The sequence below is a fragment of the Phyllostomus hastatus genome, unplaced genomic scaffold, assembly GCF_019186645.2.
Source record: "Phyllostomus hastatus isolate PE091 unplaced genomic scaffold, TTU_PhHast_1.1 phas_scaffold_385, whole genome shotgun sequence".
Lineage (NCBI taxonomy): Eukaryota > Metazoa > Chordata > Mammalia > Chiroptera > Phyllostomidae > Phyllostomus > Phyllostomus hastatus.
The window spans coordinates 1,929,503-1,952,928 of NW_025334026.1; the positions used below are offsets into that span (position 1 = coordinate 1,929,503).

General features: G+C 42.3%; 1 protein-coding gene across 2 annotated transcripts in view; it reads right to left on the reverse strand.

Moving 5' to 3' along the window:
- Nucleotides 1-15,712, reverse strand: part of CPPED1 (calcineurin like phosphoesterase domain containing 1) — a 125,684-nt gene extending 109,972 nt beyond the window's left edge. For both annotated transcript variants that reach the window (XM_045819666.1, XM_045819667.1), the window contains exon 1: nt 15,558-15,712. In XM_045819666.1, the coding sequence (XP_045675622.1) occupies nt 15,558-15,627 (70 nt within the window). In that variant the 5' untranslated portion in view covers nt 15,628-15,712. The remainder of the gene's footprint in view (nt 1-15,557) is intronic.
- Between the last annotated feature and the right edge of the window lie 7,714 nt (nt 15,713-23,426).

Genomic DNA, 23,426 nt, shown 5'->3' on the forward strand with positions numbered 1-23,426 from the left:
AGACATGTATAGTAAAAGGACAGCAAACTCACAATTATTAACAACCACACCTAAAGCAAAACCAAAAGAAACTAAGTAAACAACTAGAACAGGAACAGAACCACAGAAATGGAGGGCACATGGAGGGCTAGCAGCAGGGGGGTGGGAGGAGGAGAGAGGGGGAAAAGGTATAGAGAATAAGTAGCACAGAATGTAGGTTGAAAATAGATAGGGGGAGGGCAAGAATAGTACGGTAAATGTAGAACCTAAAGAACTCCTAAGTATGACACATGGACATGAACTAAAGGGGGGAAACGTGGGTGGGAGAGGCGGTACAGGGTGGAGGGGAGAGAAGGGGGGAAATGGGACAACTGTAATAGCATAATCAATAAAATATATTTAAAACAAAAAGACCGACTCCTTCTCCTGATGACCATGATTTTGTCACCATGGTCCCCAGTCCACAAATCTACAGATGTTAGGATCCTGTGCCACTGTGTACCTTTAGCCAAACAGGTGGTTGCATTTATATCCACAGCATCTCCCACACTGTCCATCCTTCCCATTTGCAGCAGCACCACCTGGGCCAGGTGTTCATCATCCCCACCAGGGGCTACCAGGACAGCTCCATGCAGTGCCTCCCACTCGGATCCACCCCAGGCAATCACTGCCATTGGGACTCTTCCTAAAACCCTTAACCCTGATCATCAAACTCCCTTGTGAAGGGGCACTCTAATCTTCATGAGAAAAGGCCCACATTGCTTTCCCTTTCCAGTATTTTGTCAGCATGTATCATGTGGTCCCTGGCATGTGGGAGGCACTCAGTAAACATCCAGTGAAGGGATAAAGATGGCACTGGATCCTCACTCTTCCTGGCACTTGGAGCTAAAACATAGCCCAAAACTTTCCCAGCTATATGGATTACTGTTCCCACTAGACCAATGGCTCCAAACCATGGACAATTTTGATCCCTAGGGGACATCTGATGTCTGAAGACATTTTTGGATGTCACACCAGAAGGCGGGTGGTGCTTCTGACATCAGCAGATAGAGGCCAGGGATGGTGCTAAACATCCCACATTACACAGGGCAGTCCCGCAACAAAGAATAGTGCACACAATGTCAATGCTCAGGCTGGGAAACCCTGCACCAGACATAGCCCAGGAAGCCTCCAAATGGACCCTTATCTCTCCTCAAACACACCTCATGCTTTCCCACCCCTTCCTCCAGGATGCTCTCCATTCTACCAACACTTTTCCCCACTGAGATTCCATCTGTCTTTCCCAGCCCAGCTCAAACACTACCTCCACCACAAAGCCTGTCTCCCTCTCCTGCAAGCAGCTGCAGCTCTGCCTCCTTCCCCCAATTCAGCAAGTTTGTCCTGAGCATCCATTGTATAGGTGCCATGATAGTCGCTGGGCATTCAACAGTGAGCAAGGTCACAGGTGCCATTCCTTAAGGCCTTACAGAATAGAGGGGATATGGACAACAAACAGGTCAACAATGAACTTAATTACTCAGGTGGTCTGTACTACCACAGAAGTAATCAGGGTGATCACAGAGTGACTAGTGGATAGGAAAGATATGACTGGATGGAGCAGCTAGGAAACATGAGAGCAGAGATCTAAAGAATGAGCAAATGCCAGGCTTGGGGGGAACTGTGGGGACACACCCCAGGCAGAGGGCATGACAAGTACCCAGATCCTGAGACCAGGGAGAAATGGGAATATAAGGTGGGATAAATCACTCCAGGACATAGGACTTGGGGAAGAGCTTAAAACCCCTGCCCTACTTGGGCTTCTGTCTCCTGAAACCCTAAGCTGGTCCCAGTGTAGCTGAGACTCTGAGTATTGAGTGCTGGGTTCAAATCCCATTCCCATCATTTACCAACTAAGTGACGTAATGCAAGTTTCTTAACCTCTCTGAGCCTCAGTTTTCTTATGTGTAAAGTATGAAGAGTTCACCTGCCTCAGAAAGGTTGTTGTGAAAAATTAATGAGTTAGTACATGTAAGGCATTTGAACTTGGCACACAATAAGCAGTCAAATGTGAGTGTCTATTTCCAAGACTTTTACTCATGGTAACTCCTACCACTGTCTTAGCAGAGGCAGAGCTATCAAATCTTACCCATTTGTTTGTTCCCCATAGTAGGGTTCAACAAATATCTGATGATATACTTACATACGTATGTATACAGGGTCTGGCAAAAGTAGGTTTACACTTGTGAGTATGCAAAACACTGAGTTCACTCTCATATGATTTATTGATTGCTGTATTATTTTCCATATGAACAACCACAGACCTACTTTTGCCCCACCCTGTATATACATACACACACACACACACACACACATTTACACGCTCAGGCCTTCACATGTTTTACTTCACATATGGTGGATATTGCTTTGGTTATAAAACGGCAAGGATGGATAACCAGGAGGTTTTTTCTGGCTAAAGAACAAATGCCAACAAAATGCAATTTTTGCAGTTTCTCACAGTCGCAATCTGCACTGTGAATCACTATGTAAATGTCTTCGGCAATACCCCTCATGTTCTCTGGGGACTAATCTTATTTTAGTGGTAAACAAAACAAAACAAAAATAATAGTAGCAAAATGATCTTTCACAACGTTGGGACCTTTCTCATTTAACAACCCAACATGTCCCAACTGCACAACTGCCAGACCTCAGTGCAACCATTAACAGTGCCTTTCAATGGTGGCTGCCTAGGGCAGGGAGGGGAGGCAGGAGAGTGACTGACTGCTAAAGGGTGCGAGGTGTCCACGGGGGTGGTAAAAATGTTCTAACACTGACTGAGGTGATGGCTGCACAACTCTGTGAATTTTCCCAGACAGTGAAAGCCACTGAACTGTTCACTTTAAAAGGGTAAACTGTATGGTATGTAAAGCTGTTAAAAAAAATAGTGCCCTTCAGGACCCACTCCTCTGCAAAAATAATTAACTGTGATAGCAATATCCTCAGAGTCTCCAAATTATATTTCCTAAGTACCAAGTGAATTTACCCAATTTCTATTTTCTTGCCCTAAATGCATCCAAAAGGTAGTTTCTGAGATACACAAAAGCTTCTGAGCCATGACTTGGCAGCCATACTCGCCATTTGGGAAGGAAGGACCTGCCAACATCTTATCTGCAGCCCTTCAGAGATGTAAGGAAATAGTCGGGCCAGGGCAACTTGGCCAGGTGGCTGTCAGCATCACTGGCTTTGGCCAATGCTACTCTACACAACAGCAAAAGGGGGATAAGAAGGCATGTCCTGAACCTCTCTTGCTTTCAAGAAGCAGACTCCATTTGGGGTTTGCCTGCCTTGGGTGGATGATTGCTATGACTTTTTTCCACCATTCCCCATATTTCCCAGGCTGCTGGCCCAGGTGGTGCTTCAGGGAAAATCAGACAAAAGTGCTGTCTCTGGGCAGAGGCAGCCCTGCAGACACTTGGCTGGTCCAGTAGAAGCCTGGATGACAAAAGAAGGCAACCCTGCCTCAGGTGAGGTGCAGATCCTTGCAAGGGAACCTGCCTAGAAGAGAGGGACAGAGAAAAGTCATGTCAAGGGGTGACACCCAATATTTTTTTTCAATATAGTTTATTGATTATGCTATTATAGTTGTCCCATTTTCCCCTCTTCACTTACCTCCACCCTGCACACCCTCTCCCACCCACATCCCCCCCTTTAGTTCATGTCCATGTGTCATACTTATAAGTTCTTTAGCTTATCCATTTCCCATACTATTCTTACCCTCCCCCTGTCTATTTTCTACCCACCATCTATGCTACTTATTCTCTGTATCTTTTCTCCCTCTCTCCTCCTCCCACTCCCCTGTTGCTAAACCTCCATGTGATCTCCATTTCTGTGGTTCTGTTCCTGTTCTAGTTGTTTGCTTAGTTTGCTTTTGTTTTTGTTTTTATTTTAGGTGTGGTTGTTAATAATTGTGAGTTTGCTGTCATTTTACCGTACATGTCCCATTCTAAATGAAACCTTTGCTGGATAGAGCAATCTTGGATGTAGGTCCTTGCCTTTCATGACTTGGAATACTTCTTTCCAGCCCCTTCTTGCCTACAAGGTCTCTTTTAAGAAATCAGCTGATAGTCTCATGGGAACTCCTTTGTAGATAACTATCTCCTTGTCTCCTGCTGCTTCTAGAATTCTCTCCTTCATTTTAATCTTGGGTAGTGTAATTATGATGTGCCTTGGTGTGTTCCTCCTTGGGTCCAATTTCTTTGGGACTCTCTGAGCTTCCTGGACTTCTTGGAAGTCTATTTCCTTTGCCAGAATGGGGAAATTCTCCTTTATTATTTTTTCAAATAAGTTTTCCACTTTTTGCCCTTCATCTTCTCCTTCTGGTACCCCTATAATTCAGATGTTGGAACATTTAGAGATGTCCTGGAGGTTCCTAAGCCTCTCCTCATTTTTTTTGAATTCTTGTTTCTTCATTCTTTTCCGTTAGATTGCTTCTTTCTTCCTTCTGGTCCACACTGTTGATTTGAGTCCCAGTTTCCTTCCCATCACTATTGATTCCCTGTACATTTTCCTTTATTTCACTTAGTGTAGCCTTCATTTGTTCATCTCTTTTGCAACCAAATTTAACCAATTCTGTGAGCATCCTTATCACCAGTGCTCTGAACTATGCATCTGATAGGTTGGCTATCTCTTCATCACTTAGTTGTATTATTTCTGGAGCTTTGATCTGTTCTTTCATTTGGGCCATTTTTTTGTCTTGACATACCTGTTACATAGTGAGGGGCAGAGCCTTAGGTGTTCACCTGGGTGGGGCAACCCAGTTGCCGGGTTGTGACTCAGTATGTGAGAAAGGGGTCTGAGAGGGAACAATGGTGCTTGCTCTGCTCTCTGCCAAATTTTAGTCCCTTCTGCCGCTTCCCCCAAGAAAACTGGGCCCTTCTGGTGCTGATTTCCAGGTGGGTGGGTTTGTGTATGTTCTAGGACCCTGTGGGTCTCTCCAACAAACTCTCCTGTGAGGCTGGGAGTCTCTCCCAGAACCTCAACCCCCACAGGTGTTTTCAATCAGTGTTTTGAGGCTTTATTTCCCTGCACTGGGACCCTGGGTTGTGCAGTCTGTCTCGCTCCCCAGTTTCACCTGGTTTACCTGTGTGTGAACATGGGACCCCCAGTCCACCAGCCACCTCGTACACCAAGCCCCTCCACAATCCTCCGCTTCGCTGAGTCCACCTGCTGTTGCCTTGCATGCCTGGGGTCCACCAGCCAACGCTTTGCCGCAGTCCTCCCCTCCCGACCACCCGACTCTGCCCCTCCTATTGGTCTGGATGAATATTTCTTCTTTAAGTCCTTGGTTGTTGGACTTCCATACAGCTCAGTTTTCTGTCAGTACTAGTTGTGTTTCCTTGTTTCTAAATTGTTATTGTCCTTATTTTGGTTGTGCGAGAGGCACAGTGTGTCTACCTATGCCTCCATCTTGGCCGGAAGTCACATTAATCTTAAGTTAAGACCTGTTTCACTTTGTTGTAGATGATATTGTTGACTTTTAATGTCCATAGCTTTTCTTTATTATTATCCTGTGCAAAGTAAGTCCATCATTTCATTGGAATTTGTTCATCATAAACTGGCCTGAAATAATCTCTTTTTCTCAGACATCTCTTACAACAATTCCAAGTCTTAGCATGCTTAATGAATGCTTGAATGTAGGTGAGACAGTCTGTGAATCTGTGATTGGACACAGTTACAGTTTCCTCTCAAGTGACCTCTATCTACTTTTCACTTCATACACATACATTTAAGAGATGTTTGTATATAAAAGATTTTTGTTTCTTTGTTCTATGTTAACTCCCAGGGAAGCCTCAGTTGGAAATTCAGTGATGTTCTCACACCAGTAAGCCAGGAGAGAATTCTTTATTTCTCTCTCTTATTGTTCTTTGATTTTCTTTACTTAACTTTCTTCTTTCCTTTCCTCTCTTATGCTGTAACTTTAGGCAATTTCATTAAAAACTCTGGTCATATGGTAGCAGGGTTAGTGGCCATAGCCCTTCCTGCTCATGGGTCAGCTTCTCTCATTCTGCCCCAATATTTTTTTTAAAGAGATGACTCCGAATGCTGTAAGGGGAATGGACTGGAGGGGCAAGAGTGGACACAGAGTGCTAGAGGAACTGTCCAGGTGAGAGATGAGGTGGTTGGGGTCACAGTGGTAGGAGCTGGGAAGGAGGTGGACAAAACTAAGGTGAGCTCTGGAGGCTCAATAGAAAGGACTGTGGATGGCTGGGACGTGGAGAGAAGGGGAGAAGCTGAGGTCAGAAATCACTCCTACTTTTCTGGTTGATCACGTGAGCTGGGGGAAGACCGGAAAGATGCAGGTTGGAGAGAGGCGGAAAGATGAAGAGCTCTGCCATATTCAGTGTGTTCTGGTGGCAAACCCAAAGGGCTGAGCCAGAAGAGCTGCTTTCTCTTCTTGGCCCTCGCACTTACTAATCTGGCACCTGAAATCAGCGAAGTGCCACAACAGCCTCACGCAAATGAAGTCAAGGTGTGCATCAGTACAGCCGCACCTCAACGCAGATCTAGCCAACACTCTGCCTTCACTTGGCAAATGAGGACCAGTGGCATTAGCACAACTGGGCTTTTTTTTTTTCCTTTGAAACAAGGCTACATGGGGCACTTGGGCACTCTGAGTCCACAAAGATTTCCTGAGTGTCTGACTATACATCAGACTTGGTTGTGAAGTGGCTGCCAGTTCTGGGGCTCCTGGAGTCTCCAGTTGTCCTGGCACCATGTTATTGTCTCTTCCTTACTGGAGGGTTTGGAAAGTTAAAAATCACCTGTTGCACATATATGAAAAGTTGTCAGTTAATCCTCTCTGTGCAGAAGACACTCTCTCAACAAACCTCCCCCAGACCAATGTGAAGGGTTTACCAGCGCTCTCCATGCCCCCACAAGGCACTGCCAACCACGCAAGGCACTGAGCCCTCCTTCACTCTGGCACCTGCCCCACAGGGAGTGTGCTCATTATGTGTCCATCAGGAGTTGTCCCCAAATGTGTTTATGCTAGTGCTTTAATTAAACATGCAAACCAAAAACTATTTCTAATAAAACCAAAATGGATGCTTTGGGAAGACCTAATAAAGGCAAGTGGGTAAAAATAAAACACCATTGAATTAGGTGTTAGGAAAACAAGTATAAAAGATTTAAAGAAAAAGAAAGCATAACCCTAGAATCATTCTTTCCTCAGAGTGCTTTCCAAGTGATTTTTAACTGACTGCTCCACTGGGAAAATCCCAAACTAGAGATTCACTATGGGTGCTTATGCAAAACAGGCGACATGACAGTCCCTTCTACAAAACCATACTCCAAGACACATTCTTCGCTTAACCTCAGGAGATTGGCAAATAAATGTATACTTATCACTCACATTAAAATGAAACGTTAAAAGAATGTATGGTATTTTATGATTGCCCTCTTGAACTAATTTTTTCCATTCAGTGGCTAAAGACTAGGCTTCTACTGCAATTTAAAAAAACTACCACATACAAAAAAATAAAAACCCTACCATATGCAAAAATTGGCTCAATATGGACCTAGATTTCAATATAGACCTAGACCTAGCTTAAACTACAGTACTCTTGAGGAAACACAGAAGTATGATTTAGGGTTAGGCAAAAATTTCTTAAATATGACATCAAAAGCACAAGTGATAAAAGATAAAGATATCATGGACTTCAACAAAATTAAAAACTTTGGTGCTGCAAATGATATTAGGAAAGTAAAAGAGAATCCAAAGAATGGGAGAAGATATTTGCAAATCATATACTTGATAAGGATCTTATGTCCAGAATATATAAAGAACTCTTACAACTCAGTAATAAAAAACACAAATAACCTTATTAAAAACTGGGCAAAGGTTCTGAATAGACATTTCTGCAAAGATTACAAATAGCCAATAAGCACATGAAAATATGTTCAAATCATTAGCCAATAGGAAAATGCAAATCAAAACCACAATGAGATTCCACTTCACATCCACTTGGCTAGTTGTAGTCAAACAGGCAGACGATAACAAGTGTTGACAAGGATATGGCAAAATGTGAACCCTCATACATTGCTGGTAGGAACATAAAATGGCACAGCTGCTTTGGAAAACAGTTTGGTGGTTCCTCAGAATGTTAAAGAGTTATTTATATGACCCAGCAATTCCAATCCTAGGTTTCTACCCCCCAAAAGTGAAACATGTCCATACAAAGACTTGCATGTGGATGTTCTTGGTAGTTTTATTCATAACAGCCAGTGTCCAAGTGTCCATCAATGGGTGAACGGATAAACAAAATGTGGCTACCCAAACCAATGGAACTGTATTATATTGTGCTGATGATACATGCTGCGACATTGGTGAATCTTTAAAAGATTATGCTCAGGGAAAGAACTAGTCAATCACAAAAGACCATGGATTACATGATTCCATTTACATGTAACATCCAGAAAAGGCAAAGCCATGGAGGTAAATTAAGAGTGCACTAAGAGTGAAAATAGAAAGAGACTGAAAATAGTCACAGAGTTTCTTTGGGGGAGGAGACTGAGATGCTCTAAAATTGTGATGTTGCACCGCTTTGTAAATTTATTAGAAACCACTGAATTACAAGCTTAAAATGAGTAAATGTTAGGGTACCTCAATAAAGTTATTAATAGAACAGCAAAAAGAAAAGCATTCAAAAATAAAAGCTCATTTGCCTCCTGGAAATGTTGTAATGGGAAATTTTCACACATTAATTTTGACCTTTGATGACATTAAGAAGGGGATAAAGAATCAAGATTTCTATTTTCATCATGAGAACCCTTCTCAAATAGAGTGGGCTGGCCTAAGTTATGGCATAATTAAAACATTCATTTCATTTTCTTCATTGATATGTTAGAATTTTTAAAACTACAATATTTTGAACCCCATTCAGATTTGCATAAATAGGTCTACTGTTTCTAGAAAAGTTCTTAGGTGAAACCTGAAAGAGATAGGGGTTTTTTGTTGTTGTTGTTTTTAACAGGGACTCTATTTATTCTCTGCATATGAGAGGGTTACCAGAGGGGACCAAGAAATATTCAGAACAGAAATAATTAGTTCCTCTGAAACAGCTGCTGAGGTTTCAAATGTCCAGAGAAGTAACCTTTTTAAAGAAAACCAGAAACCTTTTTAAGAAAACCCTGTTTTCTAAGGAGATAGTATTCTGGTGCTAAAATGAACTGGGAAAACCGATTAGGACTGGAAAACAAATATGGGTAATGTTTAAAACATATTTTAATCTTGATATTTCTCCCTTTGAGAATGTCTTCAAAACAGATGTCATAAACTTTTCAGGAGACAGTGATTTGTTAAGAAAAAGTGGTCTTAATTAGGATGTGTCAAGGAAATATAATTACCAATTTGCCTGATTAAAATGAATACCTGAACATGCCCGAGGACTGTGAGCCTTCTCGGGTGAGACATGTACAATTTGCTTTCTGTAAACATCTGTTGACAGAGCCTAGCAGATGATGTTAACAGGGATGGATGAATGACTAAAGCCAAGCTTCCCCTGTAACACTTTGGGAAGAGATGCAGAAGAATACTGTTAACTCATGCAAATCACCAGGGAGGGAATCATCTCAGAGTAAAGTGCTTGCCAGAGGCTGAATGTCTGTGTCCCCTCCCCCAAATTCTTACATTGGAAACTAACCCTGGATGTGATGGTATTTGGAGGTGGGGGCCTTTGGGAGGTGATTAGGTCTTGAGGGTTTAGTAATGGGATTGGTGCCCTTATGACCCCAGACACACTAGAGCTCCTCACCCTCTCTGTCACATCAGGACACAGGAGAAGACAGTCCTCTATGAACCAGGAAGAGGGTTCTCACTAGACAACAAATCTACAGGTACCTTGATCTTGGACTTCCAGCCTCCATAAGAGTGAGCAATAATTTCTACTATTTATGAACCACTCAGTCTGTTATGTTATATTCTGTTACAGCAGCCCAAACAGAATAAGACAGTGCTCTTTCATTTCTGTATTTTACTGTGTATAATGTGCACTTTTTGCCCAAATTTTTGAGGGAAAAATAAAGATGAGCATTATACATGGGTAGTGCCTAAAATACTTTGTATTTGTTCTTGTGTTTTGTAATTATTTGTTACATAAAATTTCTTGTACAAAAACATGTTCAAATATAAATGCTAAAATTCCTTTATGATACAAAAATCAAGTATCTAAATATAAATAAATAAAAAATTAAAATGAAAGATATTTTTCCTTAAAGTTTGGGCCAAAAAGGTGGGTGCACATTATACACAACAGTACATTATACACAGCAAAATATGGCACTCGCTAGACTCCATTTGAGAAACAGCTTAACTAGGTAATTCTGGAGGGGGCTTCTAGTAGTGACCGCTAGGGTTACCAGGAATGTGATGCTGGACAGTGCTGCTTGAGTTAACTGAACCTCTTTGGCAGGCAGTATGTGTTTGGGCAACAGATGGGAAAAGCCAGTTCCTTCCCTTTCTCTTCCAGGCCTGCCCTTAGGGCAACTCTATCAGCTCAAGGTTCTACCTTCCTGTGGCAGAGCCTGGACTGACCCTGGACCTTAAAGACATCTCTCAGTCACAAGCAATGCTAAGAGGGAAAAGTCAGTGACAGTGAGAAAGGCAGCTTATGGGTGGGCTAGGGGTTCAGCACCTCGTGAAGTAAACCAAAACTAGGGATTCTAAGCCTAAGCCTTCAAGAAGGAGCTTCTAAAAAGCCCTATGCTATTTGACCCATACAGGGCACACCCACTGGGGCAGCTAGGCCCACAGCAGAGACCATGTACAGGCCCCAATTCTTGAGAAGCGCAGGGTCATTTTCCCTCTCCCTATCTCAACAATTTATTTTCTAAATCTCTCTCCATCCAGGTGAACAACTCTCCTGTTCTCTGGTCTTACTGGCAGCCCTGTGGTAGCTCTAAAGGGCTAGGGAGCTTCAACGCTTCAGCACTGCCTTAGTCTCCACTGGAAGCTCCCACCACCACGACCACATGCTCCTCCTGAAAATAAACAATTACTGAAAATAAACAACGTGGTGCTATGGAAATAATCTTAGAGACAATTTCTTGAGTTCCAGCTTTCAATCAGATTGCACCCCAAGTTCCTCATAAGCAGAAATTCTTTTGTTGTTATTGCTGCAGCCAGACCATTCTTTTCAAAATGGGTATCTGACTATGCGTCCCCATTTCTTCACACATGCAGCTTAAAGCGCTTTGATGCTATTAGGTGAAGACAAACTCAACTACCCCCAACCCAGTTCTCCAGTGTCTTCCCATGCCACACTGCTGCAGACTCAACGGCTTCCTTCCCTCATCAATGGCTTCCTTTCCAGTCCCACCATGCTAGACTTTCAAACTTGCTCTGCCCATGGTCCACAAGGTCTTCCCTCCCTTCAAGGTCCAGTTAATGCCTAATCATCCTTCAGCAATCAGATGACACACCCTTTCCTCAACGAAGCCCTCCCTGAATGTCCTTATTAATGCTCCAATGAGAGGCTCTCATGGAACCAATCTCTTCTTTTCTGGCATTTGCCATAACTGCAATTTCCACTCGTTTGTGTGACTGACAGGTTAATGCCAGACTTTCCAAGTAGCTATGTGCCAAAGGTGCAGAATCACATCTGTCTTTCAACCATCACTGCACCCTGTCATCCAGTGCCATGGCTGGGACAAGGCAAGCATTCAATACATTTGATGAATGGGCAAATGAATGAACCAGTAGATGGACAGACAGGCAGAGGAAGAGACGGACAGATGATGGATAGAATGGTGGGTGTATGGCCTGGTCAATAGGTGGACAGTAGGATAGAGAGATGGTCAAATAGTGCATTTGATCCCAGGGCCAACCCATCTTCTGAGCCCTAAATCCCATTTCCACAAATATCTCTCTCCAACAATTATCCTGCCTTTTACTTTTTCAATCCCAGATCCATCTCATACCAGTCATGAGACCTTGGTCAAGTTGCCTCGTCTTTCTGAACTTGATTGTTTTTTCCCCATTATAAAAAAAGGATTACCATAATAGCTACCTCAACAGGATTATTTTGGTTTATTTTTTAAAAGAGTTTATTTACTTATTTTTAGAAAGAGGGGAAGAGAGGGAGAAAGAGGGAAAAAAACATTAATGTGTGGTTGTACTCACACACCTCCTACTGGGGACCTGGCCCACAACCCAAGCATGTCTCCTGACTGGGAACTGAACCAGAGACCTTTTGGTTAATAGGCTGGTGCTCAATCCACTGAACCACACCAGCCAGGGCTCAACAGGACTATTTTGGAGATTATATCACATAATACACATACAGCCCAGAGTACAGTACCTGGCTGCCATAAACATCTGATAAATGTTAGATGCTCCTGTTGTTCTTATCATTACTATTTCAGACCCTTCAGTCTTCCTTCAGCATTGTTCCTTCCCTAAGCTGCTACTTATTTATGTCTACTTTGCATCACAAAATGGTTACAAACAGAATCCTACCCTGGCTGACTTTACATCCTCATTCTCTGCTATTCCTCAGACACTGTGTACACTGCATCCCCCTACAACTCTACTGAAACTGCTCTCCTCCAGGTGACATAACAATCAAACCTGCCATTCTCTGCTCAGCTAACATTCACCTAGACACTTGCAACATCTGATCCTGAGTACCATCCTGCCTTAAGCCCTCCTCCCCAAATTTGGTGCCATGGTCAGCTCCTGGTTTTATCTTCTAAAATTTCTGGTTGGCCTTGACCAGTGTGGCTCAGTTGGTTGGATACTGTCTCACAAAGTGAAAGGTCGCCGGTTCAATTCCCAGTCAGGGCACATGCCTGGGTTTTGAGTTTGGTCCCCAGTTGGGGCAAAAGGCAATCAATAGATGTTTCTCTCCCTCTCTTTTTTCTCTCCCTTCTCCTCTCCCTAAAAATAAATAAAATCTTTTAAATTTCTGGTTGTTTTCTGCTCTGAACCCTTTAGCGTGTCATTTTCTTCTTCCTGCCCCTTAAACATTGGCATATTCTAAGGTTACACAACAGAGACACGCATTGTCTACTATTCCACACGGTTCCGCTTAGCAATGCCATGGACTACTGCTGGAATACTCCCCACTCTCCTCTGTGGATGGAGCCCACACCTCCACCCCCAGACACATACTACACCCCACAAGTTTCTTCATGTTTCCTGATAGCACCTCAAAGCCATTACTCCCCAAATCAATCCCATCCCACTCCTTATTCCATGACTTCAGTTACCAGACCCACCATCACCCAGGACCAACATTTAACATCCCGACTACTCCCACCACAGTGGCCTACAAGCTCACCAGGTGACAAGAATCATTTTTTGTGCCATAGCTCTGTGCCTAGATTATGAGCCCCAGAAGGCATGTAGCTTACCTCCTCCCTTCTTTTTCTACTCTCCAAAAGATACTAAAGAATGCAATTGGAACCTAACAAATACATCTTGAACTGAAAACAAAAGATACCACAGAGAGTAACATAGAACTAGCATTCATTGCTAGTGGGTGTATAATGCCAGGGCTTTGGAAGGCGATCTGACAAGACTGTAAAACTGGGGATGATTATACCCTATAGCCCAGAACTTTGCTCCTGGGTATATGCCCTGGAGAAAATTCCCCACATGTCCACAAGATTTGTACAAAAATGATCACGACGACACTGTTACCAAGGGTGAGAAACAGAAACAATTCAATGTCCATTGTATCTGGAAATAGCTGGTACACTCAAAATTAAGATAATTAAAGGGGAGTTTAAAAATAGATTGTTTGGGAGGCATTGAATATAGAAAAACTACAAAAGACAGTTTATAGCCAAAAGATTAAAAGCAGAGCTGTTGCCACTCCTACATCTGAAATGAAGGGAGCAAGTGGTTACCTAAATCTGAAAAGAGAGTGCCAAAGGAAAGGCTATCTTGAAAGCAGTGACCTTCAGGTAAGGCATATAGCCAGCCCAAGGCAAGCCCACAGGGAGTAAATTGGGGGAATAAACACACTGACTTTTGGTCCTTCCTTCCTCTGTTCTCTAGTTGGGACTCCCCAGTGGAAAGCAAAATGGCAAGGAGTCTACTGAAGCCCGTAGAGGTCAACCTCCTGGAGCACGGTGGAGAAGGGAGAGTAATTTGGAGAGAAAAGGGGAAGATACTCAGCATACCCAGCAACAGAATGCATAAAGTATATATTTATACAATGGAAAGTTACTGCCCAGCAGAAAAATGAGTGAACTAGAGTTACTTATATTAATATGAACAAATCTAAAAAATCTCGTGTTGGGCAAAAAAGGCATATTAAAATATTTAGAGAACCGGCAATACAGCAGATTGTATTTTCCAAAATCCACCACAGCTATATTTTTGGTCCCCACATGCTCTGCCAGCCACTCCCACCAAGAGCTACAAAGAAAGAAAAGTACAAGGTTTTGGGGCAGAATTACAGGAGAAACCTACATTAGATAGGGTAGCCAGGGAAAGTGTGAAAATGACTTAATTTTAAATAAGACGTGAAGATTGAGAAAGAGCGAGCCACCCGCCCCCCCCCACCGCCACCCCCCTCCCCAGCCCAGCTATTAGCTATGGGAGCGGGAAGAGCAAGTACCAAGGTCCTGAGAAGAAAGATATACCGCAGTTGGACCTTTTAAATACATCAAGAAAACGAGTGTAGCAGGAGAACTGGGCAAGAGAAAGAATGGAGCATGATGGAAGAAAGATGGCACAAGTCAGATCCAGGGGGCATCTGTGACCTCCCTTGGCTTACAAAATCAGAGAGTGCAAGGGAGGGAATTTGACTCCAGGCAGAAAAAAGTCATAGAGAGAACCAAGGAACCAGGAAGACTTCCCTCTAGACTTAACAGCTAGCTCAACCGTCAACTTGCACTTAGAATCTAGTCTGTGTCAGACGCTGTTTCAAAGTTTCAGTCTGTTAAAAAGAATCATCTGTTTCATGTTACCTATGAGAATATTAACAACCCCATTTTTGCAGAGAGGCAGATTATCTAAACCCAAAGTCCAAGCATTTAACTAAATCTAACACGACTCAACTGCCTTCCCTCTTTACTGTTAATATTTTGGTAATGACTCATAGTAGATAACCGTGATTGCAGCGTATAAAATACATCATGGTGAAGGACCATAAAAGTAAGGGCATCTAACACGCACCAGATGCTTGTGTGCTCGAGTGCCACACAAAACCTCTCTGTTTTTATTCCCCTTTTACAGACGAGGAAACTGAGGCTAGCACTTGCCGACTAACGTGTCGTAGGCAAGGTGCGAAAACCACATCAAACTGCAGAGCCCACGCTACTATTAACTGCTTTGCTGCCTTATTCTATCTTCTCTGCTCTCGGGGAAGTTAGGTCCCAGGCAGCCAGTCTTGCGCGGACTCGCTCTTCGCGCGGACTCGCTCGTCTCCATAGCTCCCGTGGAAGCTTTCACTGGCGGGCTGTGCGGACGTTATTTTGGTCCCCAGCACCAACTGGGGACCCAGATGGGGTCCGGCTGGAGGAGCGCGCACCCACACTGAAGGTTCCCACAGCGTAAAGTTCCGCAGCCCTGAAGTCATCCCCTCCCCAAGTACCTGCGGAAAATGCGTCAAGGGTCCTGCCCCGGGCTCTGTGGAAAACACCCCCCACCTCTGCCGCGGACATGGCGAGCGAATTTCTTGCTCTGCTTGAGTGCACTGCGTGGGAGGAAGTGGTTCAACTCTACCACGCCCAACCGCCAGCCGGGGTGGGCCCCACCTTCTGCTTGGGGCGGGACCTGCGGTAGGGATCGCGGGCCTTGGCTGCTCGGGCGCCGCTAGTGTTGCCTGGGCGGGGCGGAAACTTGAACCGTTCCTCTGGGATCGACTGAGTCGCCTGGCGAGTGAAGGCCCCCATTCTGCGGCCCAATTACTTACAAGGGTATCTTTGGGCTCAGGTTGGGGGCAAGCCTTTCTCTGCAGATAGGGTTGTCAGGTTTAACAAGTAAAAATACAGGACGCCTAGGTAGGCAACGAATGATTGCTTAGTACAATGTAAGTATGTCCCATGAACTATATAGGAGACGCATGCTAAAAATTTGTTTCGTTCTTTATCTGAAATTCCAATTTAAACAGGCGCCTGTATTCTGGGAACACTATCTTAAGGTTAAAAAGACTTCAGCCCTCTCTCACGACAGTCCTCCAAACACCAGCTGTGATCTATGACACTTAATCACCAGACGTCTTCAGCTTTCCTGTCCTCATCACCATCCTATTATTATCATCATCGCTCACTACATATCAGACACTGCTCCCAGCACTTTGGGAAAGATTCACTTAATCCACTAACAGCCCTAGGAAATGGTGCCATATCATTACCCTCATTTGTCAGATGGGGAAACTGATGCTCAGAGAGGTGAAGCAGCTTGCACAAAGTGACACACATCTAGAAAAGAAACAAAGTTTCAACTGACCCAAACGAGCATCCATCCAGCAAAAACCATTGAACTGAAATACAAGCCAGTGTTTGTCAAACTTGTTAAAAGTACAAATTCCAGGGCGGGCCTACTGAAACTAAATCTTAAGGAGAAGGCTCTGTTTTTAACTTCCCCAAGAGCTTTTATGCTCTGCCAAGTTTGGGAAATTCTCTTCTAAACTAGCTGCCTACATCTGAAGTACTGTTTTGGTGGCTAAAATGACCAGGAAGACTGTCCTCTAATTTTAGACAAGAGGTAGTAAATCATAGTGGTTAATGTAGGAGTTTGGAATTAGTCACCTTCAAATGTGCCTCTGTGGTATGAAGATTGTTTTGAGTTCAAGGCAACCAAAACCCTGTGGGCTCAAGAGAAATTTCTGTCCCCCTCCTCCCCCTCAATTACCTAGAAGATTTTGAATTAGGGGCCTTGCCCACAATAAGAGATTATTAGAAATAACCTTTTTATGTCCTATCTATAGGGCAGGGCAAACTTCTAATTAATTACCATACACCTGTTCTCTTATCATCCTGCAATGACCTTCCTTCCCTCTGAAGCCCCAGAGTAATCCTTTGCTCAGAATATCATATACCTCATTTTCCCTTGCTGTTTTAAAATCTCTCATATGAGGGGTTCCCATACATATGCATGCAATTAAAGTTGGTCATTTTCTCTTGCTAATCTGTCTCATGTTTATTTGATTACTAGGCCAGACAAAAGAAATTTGAAGGTAGAGAAAAGTTTCTTTCTCCTGTGGGTAAAAAAAAAGGGGGGGACGTCTATGAAGAGTAATCTCACACAGTGATCTGATTATAAATTCTGAAATGGTCAGGTCATGGTTGTAGTCATGCTCCAGGCATACACATACATATTTCTATACCAGTAAACTTTTCAGTAAAAGGTCTATCTTTGCCTTAATCAAGACCTGTCCATTGTTTCTGTGTATCTAGGTTAACACACTTTTGAAATAACCATCCTCAGGAGAACATATAATCTTGCTATCTATTCTATAACTCAACCACTACCTTGTTTTCTCCCACATAATCTTCCTTATGTTCACTACTTAATTTCAAATGCACTTGTGATCTTGCTCTCTGGTGTATGTCATCAGTTTAACTCAAACTCATAAAAATGCTCTAAGGTTTGTTTCTTATGTCTACACTCCCCCTCATTAAAAATATAAGTGCCTAGAAGTTTGGGAGTCAGACAACCTGTTACCACTTGCTAGTAGTAAAATCCTGAAAATAAAGGCAGGAAACTATACTTGAAAAATAATTTTTAAAAATCTTGGAAATTACTTAGTTTCTAACTAAAACTGTTTAGTCTCTAAACTCCTAGCACAGGGTTGCTGGGAGGCTTAAATGACTTGGTGCATCAAAGTGCTTAAAAAAATAGTTCCAATAGCAAGTGGTAAATAGTACTCAATGAATATTAGCCGTTAGTATTTTCATTATTATTAATCACTATATCCCTATTCCCTGGCTATTGCCTGGCCCAATAGAGGATTCTCAGGAAATGTTTAAGAAGGAAATGAATAAGTGAGCATCAAAAGCCCAATAGTGGCCTCAAAGCCCTGCAAGATCCAGCCCGTGCCTACCACTTGAAAGTGGAAAAGTCAGCATTCATGCTGCCTGTTACTACCAGAACCAATAAGTAGAGAGAAGAATTGAATCTTTACAGGTACTTCATTCAGATACCGATGATCTGAGAAGATGGTGGGTTATGCACCCTAAAAATCATCTTTATCTCTTCTCAAGCAGATCTTTTTAAAAGGAAAAGACAAGGGTTGGTAGTTGTGGTCTGGAAAAAAGGTTAATCAGATAAGAGCTGCAGTCCAGCAGCAATTTTCCTAGTATTTCTATATCTACTGATCAACAATTCTCTGTCTACATCACACACCTTCCCTTCCTGGAACACAATGACTCAGACACCATCTCCATTGCTTACAGACCCTCTCAGACACAAAGGTTGAATTGCTTGTGAACCCTCTAGAGTCATGTAGGTCAGGAGTTCCAGTTTCTGGAATAACAGCTTTCCACGTGCATTAATCACCTAAGCCTATCAATTATAATTACAGCTAAATTCTGACTCTTGAGTTCCCCTATCACTAACTTTGCAGCCACGTGTTCTCTTTCCGTTTCCTAAACATGCAAATCTACTTGCTTCTTTGCCTATGCAGTTCTTTCTGCTTCGACTGTATCTGGTCACTTGAACATCAGTGCCTCTGCTTACATCACACTTTCATGGAAAGGCCTTACCCTACATACTTGCATAAACTAAATCTCCCTCATTCTTTGCATAGTACTGTGCCCTTATCCCTCAGTCCTTTGCACAGTTGAAATGATGTATGGGAAGAAAAAGGGTGTAATATGGAAGTAACCTCATAGGGTAATTTGATAATAAATTCCTAACTGGGCAGGTCATGGTGGGTAGTCATACCCCAGGGATACAGCTTCTTTAGTAAAAGGTTTGAAGCCAGCCCTATCCTTTGTTCTTGTGCATTTAGGTTAACACACCTTGGAATACGAGAACTTTTACCCCTCAAAGAGGGTATTAACTCTCAAGAGAGCACAAATTCTTTTTTTTTCATTTTAAACAGAAATTTACTAAGGTGTGCTTTTAAAGTATATTTCATTGATTTTGCTATTACAATTGTCCCAATTTTTCCCCCTTTGCTCCCCTCCACCCAGTAACCCTCTTCCCTCCAGCAGTCTCCCTTAGTTCATGTCTGTGGGTTGTGCATATAAGTCTGTGGCTTCTCCTTTTCCTATACTGTTCTTAACATCCCCCTATCTATTTTCTACCTATCCAATTATGCTTCTAAATTCCTAGACTTTTTCCCCTATTCTTCCTCTTCCCCCACAGCTGATAACCCTCCAAACACTCCAAACAATCTCCATATCTATGATTCTATTCCTGTTCCAGTTGTTTGCTTAATTTGTTTTTGTTTTCTTTTTAGATTCAGTTGTTGATAGTTGTGAGTTTGTTGTCATTTTAATGTTCATAGTTTTGATCTTCTTTTTCTTAAATAAGACCCTTTATCATTTCATACAATAAGGGCTTGGTGATGATGAACTCCTTTAGCTTTTCCTTGTGTGGGAAGTACTTTGTCTGCCCTTCCATTCAAATGAAAGCTTTGCTGGATAGAGTAATATCAGTTGTAGGTCCTTGCTTTTCATCACTTTGAATACTTCTTGCCAGACCCTTCTTGCCTGCAAAATTTCTTTTGATAAATCAACTGATAGTTTTATGGGGACGCCTTTTTAGGTAACTCTCTGCCTTTCTCTTGCTGCTTTTAAGATTCTCTGTTTATCTTTAACTTTTGGCATTTTAATTATGATATGCCTTGGTGTGATCTTCTTTGGGTCCAACTTGTTTGGGACTCTCTGTGCTTCCTGGACTTGTGTATCTATTTCCTTCACCAAATTAGGGAAGTTTTCTTTGATTATTTTTTCAAGTAAGTTTTCCATTTCTTACTCCCCCTCTTCTCCTTATGACATCCCTATGATCAAATGCTGACCCTTTTGGAGTTGTCCCAGAGTCTTCTTAAACTTTCCTCATTTTTTGAATTCTGTTTCTTTATTTTGTTCTGGTTGAATGTTTATTTCTTCTTTATGTTCCAAATCTTTGATTTGAGTCCTGGCTTCCTTTCCTTCACTGTTGAATCCCTGTGGATTCCCTGTGGATTTTTCTTTATTTCACTTAGTGTAGCCTTCATTTCTTCCCTAATGCTTTTGCCATATTCAATGAGATCTCTAAGCATTCTGATCAGCAGGATTTGCTCTATGTCTGATAGGTGGGCTAGCTCTTTTTCTCAGGTTCTGTTCTGTTCCTTCATTTGGGCCATATTTCTTTGTCTCCTCAATTTGGCAGCCTCCCTATGTCTGTGTACTAGGTAGAGCCACTTTGACTCCCTATCTTAGTGCACTTTTAAGTTGTATGAGGCAGAGCTTTGGGTATTCACCAGAAAGGGCAACCTACTTCACTGCTTTGTGGCTCCATGTGTGGGGGAGAGGTCAAAGGGGTCTCCAAAAAATGCCTGGAGTTAGATAGCAACTGGAGACCAGCAGAGCCACCTACATGTATGACACTTTTGGGTGGGAAAAGGCATTCTTGGTGCAACCTTAAACTGGGCTGACAGAGGGTAACAGGGTGATTTTTCTTTGGGTGTCTTACAGGGAACAAACTCTGGGGCAGAAACTTGCCATTATTTGCAAAGACCTTAGTGATAACAGTCAGCACTATGAACCAATTTTTGTTCTTGTTTTATTTTTAGTTCTTGAACCTAGGTAGTAGTTGTAATGACAAATATTTAAGTACCCATTTTTTAAAAAGATTTTATTTATTTAATTTTAGAAAGGGGAAGGGAGGGAGAAAGAGAAGGAGAGAAACATCAATGTGTGGTTGCCTCTTAAGTGCCCCCTACTGGGGACCTGGCCTGCAACCCATGCATGTGCCCTGACTGGGAATCAAACTGGTGACCCTTTGGTTTGCAGGCCAGAGCTTAATCCACTGAGCCACACCAACTAGGGCTTAAATACCTATTTTCAATGTCATACTCTGACTTTTTCTTTCTCCTTCCCTTTGTTACCCAGATCCTTTAGACAACTTTGCCATTAAATAAGATTCCTTTCTTTTCCACTGAACTCTATCTTTGGAGATTTGCCTGGTAGGCAACAAGTGGTAGGACCTTCCCTACTGGTTGGGTTCAGTAACAAAACTACATGCTTGAAGATAGAATGCAGGGTCCTTTAAAATGAGATCAGAATACCATTGCCCTGTGAAAATGGGAATGGCTAAGATAGAAAAGAAGAACCAACAGGTAATTGACTGCATTCCCTATATGCAAGTGAGCATATAGCATTTGAGAGGAGGGAGAGCATATCAGCCAGTGACTATCATGCCCTCTTCCCCCTCCCACTTAAAAATTGCCCTTTTCCTTTCATCCCACCCTTGTAACAGCTAATCCAAATGTGTTGTTATTTAGAGACCCAGGTATATTAAGAACATCAGTTGCTGTACTGGGCTGTATTTTAGCCTCATTCCATGAAGCAAGCAGAACAATTTGATATAACACTCAAAGGCCTGAGGCAGCTGAGCTTTTATAGTCTATCTACTTTTTATAGATCTTCTGTTTTCTCCTCACTGGCAGGTTGTGAGCTGTCCCTTCTCACTGTTTCTGGCATCTGCCTCTAGTTAGTCCTCACTTTCTACCTCCTTCCCTCATTTGTCATCTGTCCAGATTTGTGAGACTAGACAATAAAGGTTGTTAGGAGTATGAGCCAGGTTGGCTTATGGATTTGAGCGGATAGGCTTGACCTGAGAGCCTAAGGCCTCATTCAGGGTGAATTGCCTAGGCTTTATTTTAATAGGCATAGTCATTCCTGGTTAGATTGTGTGGTAGTTAATATTATGTCAACTTGGTTGGCCCCTGGTGCCCAGATTTTTGGTCGGACATTATTCTGGTTCTGTGAGGGTGTTTCCTGGATCAGATTTACATTTAAATCAGTGGGCTTTCAGTAAAGCAGACTGCCCTCCATAAGGTGGTGGGCCTTGTACAATCAGTTTGAAGGTCTGGATAGAACAAAGGAATGGCCTCCCCCCAGCAAGAGGGAATTCAGCCAGCCAATAGCCTTTGGACTTTAAATGCAACATTCATTCTGAGTCTTAGCCTGCTGGCCCACCTTGCCAATTTGGGACATGTCAGCTTTCTGTATGTCTATATTTTCTATTGTTTCTGTTCCTTTGGAGAACTGTGACTAATACAGACTATCAGGTCTTCTCTGGAAGTGTGAGAGTTGCAGAGTTGGTCTCATAATTCAAGTTTGTATTATCATTCTGCAGTGAAGGACTGTATTCTGACAAAGCACACTTCAGATATATGGAAATGTGAAAGCACAATGTAATTACTAAGCAATGTGGGCACCAGATGCCACTCACCTTTCCACTGTCCTGACCTGAACCTCTTCAGGTGGAACTTAGGAATGATGGACTAAGGGTTGGGATAGGGCCAGGGTAAAGAGAATTCCACAAAGGTGTCAGTTTTATGCATTTAATCATTTTTTAAAAAGCAGAAATAAATTGATTTGATCAGATCAAAGGGTCATGTGTACTTAAGATCCTCAAAATTAGTTTTTTTAGAAAAATTACTGATTTAATGATATGGTCATAGATTTGATGTTAACAAGACTTTCACATTTTTTCCTCCTTGTCAAGATGCTAGAGAAATTTCTGAACTATCCCAAGTATACCTGTGTTCTTCAACATGAAAATGAAATCATCTCCTTGAGACCCTTTAGACATCATTGCATCTCTCATGGGCAAGTTGCATAGCTTATAAGTTTTGTTTTCATCATAAGTTTCTATCATCAATGTAAAACATAACTATTATGTATGTTATCACATATAATTATTTTTTATGAATGTCTGCCAAGACATTTCACACATATTCTCTCCTTCCCCCCCCCAAACAAAATGAAGTTTCACCTCATTTTAAAAATGAGATCATAGAGCCTCAAGGAAGCTCAGTAACTTGCCTGGAGTCATCCCACCATTTACCAAAAGTTGCAAAGCCAGGATTCCTCTTTACACCCTCTTTTTGCCTCTCATGGTCAATTTCCATGACCATTGGTAGTCTTTAGATCTATACCAATCCTCCTTGTTTCCCACGATTTGGCTTTAAGAGTCTCTTAAGTCTTAGCTTTGAACATTTGTGCCCATTGAACATAATCATTGAGGCTAGGCTGGTCAATCTAATACTTTGAATTTGAACTTGCTCATTCTATTGTACATACTAGCTCTGTGCACTTACGCAAGTCACTTAACCTCTCTGAGCTTTTTTTTCGTCACCCATAAAGTGGGGGATAACAATAACCTACAGATTTTTACCTATAAAATTGTTGTCAGGATTCAGGATCACAGAATATTTAAAGTATGTATCTTAGCACATAATAATTGCTCAATAAATTACTTGTTATTACTGTAGTTGTTATAATTTAAGATAAGCCACTGA